Raw genomic sequence first — 12,346 nt, forward strand, 5'->3', positions numbered from 1 at the left:
ACTTAATTTTCTTGGGCTCCAAAATCACTCCAGATCGTGGCTATAGCCATGAAATTAAAAGACGCTTGCTCCTTGGAAGAAATGCTATGACCAACCTAGACAGCATATTAAAAAGGAGAGACATTACTTTGCCAACAAAGGTCTGTCTAGTCAAAGCCATGGTTTTTCCAGTATTCATGTATGGATGTGAGAGCTGGACTGTAAAGAAAGCTGAGCACTGAAGATCTGATGATTTTGAACCGTGGTGTTGGAGAAGACTCTTGAGAGTCCCTTCGACTACAGGGAGATCCAACCAGTCCATCCTAAAGGAAATTGGAAGGACTGATGCTGAAGCTGAAACTCCAATACTTTGGCCACCTGATGCGAAGAATTGACTTATTGGAAAAGACCCTGATGCTGGGAAAGATTAAAGGCAGGAGTAGAAGGGGATGACAGAGGATAAGATGGTTGGACGGCATCACCGACTCGATGGCCATGAATTTGAATCAGTTCCGGGATTTGGTGATGGACAGGGAAGCCTGGCGTGCTGCAGTCCGTGGGGTCGCAAAGAGTCGGACATGACTGAGCGACTGAACTGACCTCCAGGAAGGCAAAAGAGGCTGGCGGCGGTCAATCACCAATGCCAATGATTTAGTCAACAACATCTATGTAATGAAGCCTCCATAAAAACCCAAAGGACAGAGTTTAGGGAACTCCTGGGTTGGTGGACATACGGAGGTGCTGAAAGGATGGTGTGCCTAAAGAGGGAGGAAGCCCAGAGCCCTCTCCCCACACCTTGCCCTCTATATCTCTTTCATCTGGCTGTTCCTGGATTGTATCTCTTTATAATAATCTGGTAATCTTTTCCTGATTTCTGTGAGCTGCTTTAATAAATTAATTCAACCCAAGGAGGGTCATGGAAGCCTCTGATTTCTAGCCAGTGCGCAGAAGACAACCTGGCCTTGCAGCCGGTGTCAGGGGCTGGCGTGAGGGGTGGGGTGTTTTGTGGGAGTGAGTCCTCAGCCCGTGAGATCTGATGCTCTCTTCAGAGAGACGCCATCAGAACTGAGTTAACTGCCTGGTGGTGCTGGGAAAAGCACACGTCAGAAGCGTGAAATACGGAGACTGCACAAGAATAACCAAAAATGTGAGCTGGCTAATCTTTGCCACAGGGGGTCAGAGGTTAACAGACATTACTGTTTGAAAAATGAAACTCCGCCTCTCTCCAGAGCTCTCTCTGGGTCTGGGCGGGGGCGACGGGGAAGCTTTGGAGCCATGAGGGGGTCCAAGTGGCAGTTCTGCCAAACAGCAGGTGGCGGCCCCTGGGCCTTGAAGTTACTACAATCTTTCTGTGCCTCAGTTTCCTCATCCCTAAAGTGGGGGTGCAAAGAGAACCTCTTCTAAGGGGTTCTATACAGTGGTCGGAGCAATACTAAGTTTTGCCATCAGTATTATGTCATCCATGGATTTGCACCTGTCACCTTACTAGGCAGAATTGGCCTGACCTCAGTTTTGCTACAAAGCTGCCCCGGGCCTGTGGGTCATTTGTTGGTGAGGGATCAGGAGTGCCCTCCAAAGCTTGCTACACATCTCACTGACCTGAGTGAAATCAGTCCAAAGAGGTTGAGGGTCACCTGGTCCAAGCCCATCATTGTTCAGACGGGAGCAACAAAGCTCTGCAGGTTGGAGTGGCTGAGCCGCCCACAAACCTCCCCAAGAGGCTTAATGTCACCCCCATGTAAACACTCTACCCAGTCAGTTTTTGTGCCCCAGCTTCTCCAGAGAGATCTCTTGTCTATTTGACTAAAGAAGTGAGAAAAAGCCACGGACTGCTGTGATTTTAAAGAGGGTCAAATGCTAATTTTACAAGTGACTCCATTTGAAAGACAGCAATGAAAGCATTTTTAATCCTTCATCTTTCTCCCCAGACCTCTTCTTTCTCCCCAAACCTCCATCACTGGGGGGAAAAAAAAAAGCCAGTTCTTTGAAGACTGTGAACCAAACACACCAGTTTTACGGACCATGGTTGAGACATGGGGTTTTCCCCAGAGAATAGCTAAAGTGTTTACTCTCTTGTTACCTTGGTAACTGCTACCTTGGCACCCTTGTTGATGAGCTGAACCACATTCTCCGTCTGGCCTTTGTACGCAGCTATGAGCAGGCGTTCTGAAAGCGCGGCGACCGCATCCTGCTGGCTCATGAATTAGGAGAGAAAGACGTTTTCAGGAAAGTGGTAGAGAAGTTCCTTCGGCTCAACACATCACGGGCCCAGGCAGGCACCCTCGGGTAAAGATGCTCTGATCATCGGAAGGTGACTTCGTCACTATGCCATCTTCGGGACCTGGGGGTTACAGAACAAAGCTGCCATCAGCGCCACTCAGCACCTGGGACAGGCCCCATCTCTCCGCCCTGGCTTTAGGGGATCTGTTGGTTGCTCGCTGCTGGGGAGGGGAACTGGGGGATACAGGACACTCAGGAACCACCCTCTGCAAAGCAAACCCTGAACTTGCAAGTGGAAGGCAAAGAGGGTACTGAACCACCCCACCCCATCCCCCACCCCTACCCCCCACTGCCTCCTGACCACTAGGGCTAGAACTGCAAGGTCTGCTCTGCAGTTAACAGAGGGTCTCAGAGACCCAATGAAATCCCCTGAATGTGCTCCAGGCTCACCCTCTGCAGGTAACTACACTGAGTGTGACCACAAAGGGCCCTCCGGACTGTGCTCTGTGGGTTCACCAAGGCCAACGTGCCTATTCCCCTGGCCGGTTGGGTGCCCATGGGCACAGCCCACAAATATCCTGAGGACAGGATTATATCCATGGACTTTCTGCCAGCATGCCCTGCCCTTCTCTATCTTCATCCTTTTCTCACTGTTCAGAGTGCACGTTCCTGAGTTCTGGAACAGCTGGAGAGCTGGGAGCAGGCCCGGGCCATCCCCTGGCCAATAACTGCGGCAATAAATGGATGCTACAGTCACTACTGGGGCTTCCCAGGGGGTGCTAGTGGTAAAGAACCTGTTTGCCAATGCAGGAGACATAAGAGATTCAGGTTCAATCCCTGGGCTGGGACGATCCCCCGGAGGACAGTATGGCAACCCACTCCACTTTTCTTGCCTGGAGAATCCCATGGACAGACAAGCCTGGTGGGCTAAAGTCCATGGGGTCACAAAGAGTCAGACACAACTGAAGTGACTTAGCATGCACAGTTACTCTAGAGAGGGGTTGTGCCAACACAAACGGCCCACAGGTTTGTGAGCTCAGAGCACTGATCTGGGGGTAGTACTAGCAGTAAACTGAAACCCATCTTTCCACCAAATGCCAAATGAACAGGATTTTAAACACTGACTCCTCCTGGGAGCCCTGGGCCACTATTAGAGCAAACCAAAACCACTAGTGTTAGGCCAAAGGTGAAGGTTTTGGGGGCCAAAGGAATGCTCAAGATCTGTGACCATTCCTACCAGGACAGCAGCAAGTATGGGCCTCTCTTTGTCTTCAAATATACTTATTAAAAATACCAACATGTGCTATGGAAAGAAAACACTGTAGCATAAGGCCCTACGACACATTCTAATTTTGAAGACCCAGAAGGTACAGACGTTCTTTACAATGGTTTCCAGGCAAACCCCACGCTCCTCTCAATCTCTACAGTAAGGAATTGGCTCTGATTATCCTTCACCTTGACATCCAGGTGGGCCATGTCACCAACCACTCCAGGTGGCTGGGAGAACAACAGGACTGTGGGGACTAAAGACAGTATTTTATTATGTGAAGTCATTGGTCAAATGTGACTAGTACAACTTCAGAAAGGTTATTCTTATCCCTGCTCAGCTTGTGCTGTGCTGTGCTAAGTCACTCCAGTCGTGTCCAACTCTTTATGACCCTATGGACTATAGCCTGCCAGGCTCCTCGGTCCGTGGGGATTCTCCAGGCAAGAATACTAGAGTGAGTTGCCATGCCCTCCTCCAGGGGATCTTCCTAATCCAAGGATCGAACCTGAATCTCTTATATCTTCTGCATTGGCAAGCAGGTTCTTTACCACAAGTGCCACCTGGGAAGCCCCTGCTTAGTTTGCAAATGTCCAAATTTCCATCATCCATCTGTTGTCTAAAGTGTGGGTAAAGAATAGCAAGGAAAGGGACTTCCCTTGCAGTCTAATGGTCAGGACTCTATGCTTTCACTTTCGAGGGCTCGGGTTTAATTCCTGGTCTGGGAACTAAGATCCCACAAGCCACAAAGCAAGGCATCAAAAAAAAACCAACCAAACAAACAAACAAAGAGGCATGGAAAGAGGCAGAAGGAACCCTCACAAACCCATGCTGTTCTGATCACCAGGCTCATCAGAAGTACAAGAAACCTGGAGAAGGAACAGCAGGAGACCCCTTCCCTTCGCCACGGTCAGAAATCTCTGGGATGAACCTGAAATCTTTGTTGAATGAATAAGCCAATGAAAGAATAAAGTTGAGATGAAAAACAGAATTGGAGCTGGAAAAGCCTTTGGAAATTCCCAGGGTCCCCCTGAAAGACTGAAGCTTGGGCTTTATGTTTCCCAAAATGACGCCCTGTCTGGGAGGCTCTTAGTGGCTTTTTTCAACACAATACTGTATGCTGTCTCTCTGTATTCACGTAAAGCGTGCTATCTTCACACCAATTATATGGAGCTTCTGCTCTGTCTGCCCCAACCCTGCGGAAGCACTCCAGGACCCAATGGCATGAAAATGCAGAAAATTAGCCCCGGCTTCCTAAATGCTCTTCCTTCCACAACTACATTCTTCTTCATTGACTCACTTGTTATTTCTGTGCACACGACCTATCAGGCCACCCCACCTTCCCAAACCTTTCCTGTGACGAGCATTCGCAAGTCTCAAGTACAATTCCCAGTTCATACAAATATTATCATCATGGCTACAATTTCACCACTTCCCTCAGCAGCTAATAACTCCTGTGGATAGAGATCTCCTTGCAGGCCATCAGCTGAGGTTACGAGCTGCAGACCAGCAGTGCCGTCCCGTCTCCCCAGCAACGGAAGCACGGGTCAGCAGGCCTGTCTGTGCTAACAGCCGGTCCCTCCCTCCCTTCTGTCCCATGCAATAAATTCTGCCTCGCAGACACTGAGACAAAAGCTGAGGTACACTGATTGCCATGGTTGCAAGCTACTGAGATAGCCTGTGATTATCTTTGGTAAACAGCGCTTTACAAATCCAGCACACATTATTATTCCCTTTTTTTTTTTAATAGGGAGAGACACTACATTTCTGAGAAAATGTTGGCCAAGTAGAAATGTCATTTATTACAAGAAAAAATTTTTCAATGGAAGCTACTTAAGAATGAAATGCCCCACCGCAATCCACCCCCTCCACCATAGCCAACACACAGCCTGCCTAAGGCTGAGGGTGCCTCTAGGACAGGTCTCTCATGGGATTTTTGGATTCCACCCCCCCAAACACCAGAGGGGCACAGAAAACTGCCTGCAAAAGCAGGAACAGAATTCCAGGTTCCTGGTTTCTACTGTGCTGTTAGCAGAGGCCCTGTATCCCACAGGGATGCACCCACATACCTTGGGGATCTCAAGTTCACACTCAGTTTAAATCCAGTAATCGCCTCACTGAAAGGACCTCCAGCATTCACCTGCATTTTCACTGACACACAGCAGAGGGGGGCGAAGGGAGGGATCAAAGTGGCCGAGTCTCCTTTGTGACTACCACCCTGGGCTCATTTTCCTCTCCACCTCTCTCATGATCATTGCCCGACACCTTCGGTATCCCGACCTCTCTTCCAGAACAATGATCCCCACGCTTCTGCAGTGAGGGGATAGTCTCCTTTCCCCTGATACCTCTGAACTGACAAATCAGACCAGGTAGAAGGGACTGGGCTGGCAAGAGGGATAAGGAGGATGTTGGACCCCCAGTAGTGAGTAGGAAGGGCAGAAGAATAGAGAGGGATGGTGAGCAGTCTGCAATCAAAGAGTTACTGCCAACCTGTTGGGTACCCAGGCTGCAGAGCCCCATTCCCTCATTAAATGTGAGCTTTCGCTCCCAAACAGACCAGCTATTATCCAAGACACTTCCCGCTGGCGGTGAGGAATTCCTGCCCCAAGTCTATCAATCACATCCCTCTTTGTCACTTTCACAGCATTTTTCACAGGAGAAAAACCTTAAATGCAAACAAGCTGCCAGTCCTTTAAGCAGAAAGGAAATAAATGCACAATCATAAATATGCAATAAGCATCATGAATTGAGAAAGGAATTTAGCTTCCTAAGATTTCTCTCCTTCCTCCCGGCCCACTGCCCCATTTTCTATTGCTTTCCAATTCGTCAGTGTTTTTGTCTCTCATCAAATGCCAGGGGGCCACACAGCTGCTTGGTCTGTGATGTGATCCGTTTTCTTTTTATAGCAAAAGGTCTATGGGGTTTTCTTAAAGATTTATAACAAGGTCCCCTGGTACCAATATCTCAAAGCCACTGCATTCAGTCTCCTAACAAGGCAAAGAAATATTTTAGAAGAAATCTGCACACAAAAGTCCCAGCCAGACATTACGCAGAGCCCACCCAGAGATGGTCCACAGGCACTCTGGTCAGTTAACCATCAGTTAAGATAACTCTCTTTGCTCCTACTGGTCCAAACCCTGTGTTGAGGAGAGATTGTACTCACATCTGGGGGGTCTGTCCTCCCCGTTCTACATCGTGTTCTGTTGCTGGAAAAATCACGGTCAGTTCTTTCTTGGAGATCATTAGCTTCCTAGCACTGTCACGCCCAAGGGTCCGCAGTGATTTACGTTACAATGCTTGCTGCCTTTTCCCCTTGAGCTTCCTCAGCCAACACCAGCCAGATCACATCGAAACGCATACTAGGACATCCATCCAGCTCGCAATGTTTTGTGGCTTCCTAGTCTGCCCGGCACAGCTTCTGAAAGTCCTGGGTCTTCAGATTTTGTTGGACTGCTCCCTCCTACCGGCAGAGGACCTGTAACACTGCTCAGATCAAAGGGTCAGGGAATAATTCACAGATGGGTGGAATGCTTGTCAATGATGTTCAGACGATAGAGAAACGAAGTCTGCATTCTTTCAGCAGTAAAACAGATGATGCATAGGTTGTAAAGGAGGGGGGATACGAGAAGAGTTGAAATCTGTAAGGAACTGCCTTTAGGACAGCCCTTAATGGGAAATGTTCACTTTGTGGGAACAGCAGAGACCCAGAAACTCTCCCAACCCAGCCCTTTAGGCAGAGGGTTTCAACACAGGGACCTCAGCAGCACAGGAGACTAGAGGCTGGTTGAGAAACTGTTCCCAGGGTTTGTGAACTGATAGTTTGTCTCAGAAATCCTCCTCTGAATAGAGCCTCTGCAGGAAAAGGGGAAGGGAGAGGGCAGGGAGCTCTTTCAAGGGCTGTCAATGGCCCTCTACATCACAGGTGCGTCCTCCAGACCACTTGTTGAAGCAGCAGAAAACCAACTTCCCAACTTGAGTAATCACAGAAAGGAAGAGGGGTTTGAATTTGACTTGTGCGAATATTACTATTTTCCCCCCTCATTCCTAAAGCCAGAATGGTTGGTCCTGGAGATGGGAAAATGACTATCAACAGGAACCCTCTGAATACTCTTTCTGCCCAAAGCCCTGCCCCCATCTCCCCGAGGGCAGCAGCTCCTATGGGCAGGGGGCTGATTCTGCTTTGGCCAGTGTTCTGCTTATACCAAGAGCAGGAGGATAGCTAGCAACCGTGGCTGGTGTGCTGCAGCAAGAATGAATTCCCTGGGGAGACCAAATGCCTGTAGAATGACATTCCTATTTTTAATGCAAGACCTTTATACCAGTTTAGCCAAAAGTGATCACTGCCGGGTTACTGCAACCGCTACTGGAGGACCAATGAGCTTAGAAAACAGATGCATGCGACTCATTCCCTACTTTGAAGGAACCCATCATCTGGCCCCGATCAGCCTTGATCATGGCCCAAAAGGCCAGATGCCAGCTGAGAACCGTAACACTGAATGCGACAGAAGTATAAAGCGAGGAGCGGTTCATCTGCTCAGAGGCCCTGGGACATTTCCTTCTGAGAAACCGAATCCAGAGTCAGGGACCCTCAACACAACACTGTTGACGAGGACAGGACAACCCTGGTTGCTCACGAGCCTGGTGTTCACACGTACTGTGCAAAAGGCAGGGACGGAGAGGCAAGTTTTGAGCAAGCCCATCACGGCTAAGGAACAGATACGGTGATTTCCTGAGAATATCTCACGTACAGTAACTATTCTCCTCTGAATCTGACATTTACTGGATTTTTCAAATAATCACCTCCGCAGGAGGCATAGAGAGGTTGCTGCAGTGAAAGCTGAGTGACATCTGGAGTTGGGTGACATCTGGATACTATTTGGGAAACCTATGACAAACCCCACCATCAAGAAAAGCTGCTGGCACATGTCAAAATACTACCGGCGGTACAAGGATACACCACTGAATAAAGACGTGACTGACAGGAGGCTTGTGATGTGCAAACCTCTGCTTTTTACATAGGGCAACAATAATTACTTTTTGGTTGCCTGGTGCTGCTAGATCACCAGAGCGGCAAGCTGGGGCCGGGCACTCACATCACATAGCAAATGCCCCCCCGCCCAGATGCACTGTCATCCACTCGCGAGCCTTCTGCTGCTCCGTCTCCCCTGCGACAAGATGGTCACTCGCTCATCTGTTCTCCTACAGTTTTCCGTAAGCCCTGCTATGGGCTAATTTGTGTCACCCACAAATTCCTGTACTGAAGCCCTTAGTGTGACTGTATTTGGAAATTAAGGTGAAACAGGACTTCCCAGGTGGCTCAGTACTAAAGAACCCTCCTGCCAATGCAGGAGACGCAGGAGACATGGGTTCAATCCCTGGGTCAGGAAAGATTCCCCTGGAGGAGGAAATGGCAACCCACTCCAGCTTTCTTGCCTGGAAAATTCCATGGGCAGAGAAGCCTGGTGGACTACAGTCCATGGGGTCGCAAAGAGTCAGAAATGACTTAAAGACTGAACACAAGCATAAGCAAGGTAAAATGAGCTTCTAAGGGTAGGGCCTTGATCTGATAGGATTAATGTCCTTATAAGGAGAGACACCAAAGAGTCTCCATGTTCACTCTCTGCCCCGCGTCTCTCTTTTCATACCTGCACCCCTGCCTCCAAGCCATGCTCATAGGAAACACCATGGAAGGACAGCAAAAAAAAGCAGTCATCTGCAAGCCAGGAAGATCCTTATCAGAACCAAACTCTGCTAGACTTTGATCAGGGGCTTCCAGCCTTCAGAACTACCAAGAAATAAATTCTTGCCAGGGAAACCACCCAGTCTACAGTACCTTGTAATGGCAGCCCTAGTGACTAAGGCCTGAGCTCCCCTCACTCTGTCATTTGCTGGCATGGGCTCAAGGTTGGTCTTCCTGGTTACACTGAACTCCTTGAAGGCAGAAACCCTATTTTGTTTATCTTGTCTCTCCAGTGCCTGGCACAGTTCCCAGAACATAGTTAGCCTTTAATGTGTGTTCAATAGACGCTAGAAAAGCTAATAATCAATAGCTTTTTCTAAGCATTAATTGGTCTTCAGAAGGCTGTGGATCCCACAAGAAATAGAGGAGGTGCCAACTAAGTCAACTAGTTTTTTGTTTTTTTGGTGGGGGTTAACTTTTTCCTTTCCCCAAAGATTAAGCAGGGTGGGGGTTGGATTCGTTCTTCCCTCTCTCTTCCTCCTCAAAATAGAGGACAGCAGCTCCTGGGACCCTAAGAATTACCAATCCCAAGTGAGAGAGGTGTGTCAGCACTGGATGGCACCATAGCCACCCCAGAATTTTCTTCTCTGTCCTCAACCTCTGTTGGGTAAAACCACAAACGCTAAAGGTAACCCTACACAATCAATACCAAATGACAATAAAACCAACCTCGGAGAGTAGTCCAGCTGCCATGTATCCATATGACAGCTCTTACCCACTCCAACTTGCTTTGATCTGGCTTCTTTCTACCCATTTTCTTGCTAAACCATCCCCGATGCTGTGGTTGTTGATTCTGTGGTGTATGAAGCATTTATTGAAGAGACAGTCACAAAGAACTACGGAAACTCAGCAAGAGAGCTTTCCGGCTTGGTGTGCTGGGGTGAAGGAGGTCAGGAACGTTCTTACAGAGAAGGTCATAGTTGAGCTGGGTCTTGGAGGACTAGAGGATTTTGTTAGGGAGAGAAGTGGGGGAGGGCATGAGCAGAGTCATCTGAAAGTGTAGGCGAGAGGAGCAAAGAGACTTGCTTCAGGACTTCCCCAGTGGTCCAGTGGCTAAGACTCCACACTCCCAAAGCAGGGGGCCCGGGTTCAATCCCTGGTCAAGGAGCTAAATCACACATGCTGCAAACATCAAAGGCTGAAGGCCCTACCTGCTGCAACTAAGACCCGGCGCAGCCGAAATAAAAATTTTTTTAAATATATATATAAAGAGAGACGCTGCAGCTGGAGCTTATAACATATAGGCAAAGACCACAGATGACATTGCAAAGTCAGGTTGTGGAAGAATTTTCACATCATGCCAAAGACACTGGACTGTAACTTGCATGTGTGATGGGAACCCTAGATGTTGGTAAGAAGAGAGACTGGTCAGATTTGTATACAGCTTGGAACTCAAACACACAGGATTGGATTAGTCATAATTATGGGTTCATGCTACACTTTCAAGTATGTATACAGCTTTCTCTTCTTTCCTTTGCTTTTTTAATTCCTTTTGCACTTCCTTCTTTCTTTCAATTTTACTTAATACACTTTACTTTTTAGAGCAGTTTTAGGTTTATAGAAAAACTGAACAGAAAGCATAAAGAGGTTCCTTATAGCTCTTAACCCACACTCTGGCCCTCGAACTCACCATAGTGTCCCCTGTTATTAACACCTTGTACTAGTGTGGTACATTTGTTATAACTGATGAGTCAATATTGACTCATTCACTAAAGCCCATGGTTTGTATAGCATTCACTCTGTGCTGTACAGGTCCTTGGGTCTGCACAGATGTATAATGACATACACCCACCATGACAGTATCATACATAATAGCCGCATTGGATTAGTGCTCCACTATTCATCCCTCCCTCCCCCACAACCCTTGACAACCACTGATCCTTCTACTGTCTCTAAAGCGTTGCTTTATCCAGAATGTCATATAGTTGGAATCATACAATATGTCACCTTTCCAGGCTGGCTCTTTTCACTTAGTAATGTGCATTTAAGGTTCCTCCCTGTCTTTTCATGGCTTGATAACTTTTTTTAAGTGCTGAATAATATTCGATTGTATGGATGTACCAGTTTATCTATTCACCTACTACAAGACATCTTGGTTGCTTTCAAGTTTTCACAATGATGGATAAAGCTGCTATAAACATCCAAGGGTAAATAAGCCACAGGGATGAAATATACAGCATAAGGAATATTATCAATAATATTGTAATAGTTTTGTATGGGGATAGATGGTTACTAGATTTATAGTGCTGATCATTTCATAAGGTATGTAAACGTCAAATCACTGTGTAGTTCACCTAAAACTAACACAATACTGATACATATGTCAACTATATTTCAATTTAAAAACTCTACATGCATATTTTTGTGTGTAAATAAGTCGTCATCTCCTTTGGGTAAATACCAAGGAATACCATTGCTGAATCATACGGTAGGACAGTGTGTAGTTTTGTAAGAAGCTGATGCGCTGCATGCTAAGTTGCTTTAGTCATGTCCGACTCTGTGTGACGCTATGGACTGGAGCCCTCCAGGCTCCTCTGTCCATGGGATTCTCCAGGCAAGAATACGTGCCTTCCTCCAGGGGATCTTCTCAACCCAGAGACTGAACCTGCGTCTCTAAAGTCTCCTGTATTGGCAGGCAGGTTCTTTACCACTAGCGCCACCTGGGAAGCCCAGAAACTGCTGTAGTGCCTTCCAAAGTGGCTGCAATAATCTGCATTGTAACAGCTGATTTTACATTGACTAGCTGCCAAGCGCAAGGGTAACCTTCACTTCTCACATGATTTCTCTGTTGCATTAGACGCTGCTACTATCTCTCCTTCATCACAGTTCCTCCTCCTCTGGTTTCCGTGACCCACTCTCTCCTCATGCTCCGTGGACTATGTCTTCATCCAAGGGCTCGTCTTTCACTGGTCCCATAAGTGTTGCAGGTCCTGAGATTCTATCCTGTATTGTCTTCTCTGCTCATTTTCCTCTCTAGAAGATCTCAGTACCGACATATCCCCCACACCTGCTGCCCACACGCTCCTCTGCTGCCTAGAAACGGATTGCTCCAAATCTTCTTTAGCCTCAATCACTCTCTAAAGCTCCCTTTTTTTAAAACACACAACCATTTACCAAACACCCAGACATCTTACTCAGATGTT

At 47.5% G+C, this 12,346-nt stretch overlaps 1 protein-coding gene across 4 annotated transcripts in view; it reads right to left on the minus strand.

The window, feature by feature from the left end:
* ANKRD6 (ankyrin repeat domain 6) overlaps positions 1 to 12,346 on the minus strand; it is a 185,998-nt gene that overhangs the window by 58,850 nt on the left and 114,802 nt on the right. For all 4 annotated transcript variants that reach the window (XM_069598280.1, XM_069598279.1, XM_069598277.1 and 1 more), the window contains exon 2: positions 2,060 to 2,320. In XM_069598280.1, coding sequence (XP_069454381.1) covers positions 2,060 to 2,179 — 120 coding nt within the window. In that variant the 5' untranslated portion in view covers positions 2,180 to 2,320. The remainder of the gene's footprint in view (positions 1 to 2,059; positions 2,321 to 12,346) is intronic.

Source organism: Ovis canadensis, chromosome 8 (genome assembly GCF_042477335.2).
Source record: "Ovis canadensis isolate MfBH-ARS-UI-01 breed Bighorn chromosome 8, ARS-UI_OviCan_v2, whole genome shotgun sequence".
NCBI classification, from domain to species: Eukaryota; Metazoa; Chordata; class Mammalia; order Artiodactyla; family Bovidae; genus Ovis; species Ovis canadensis.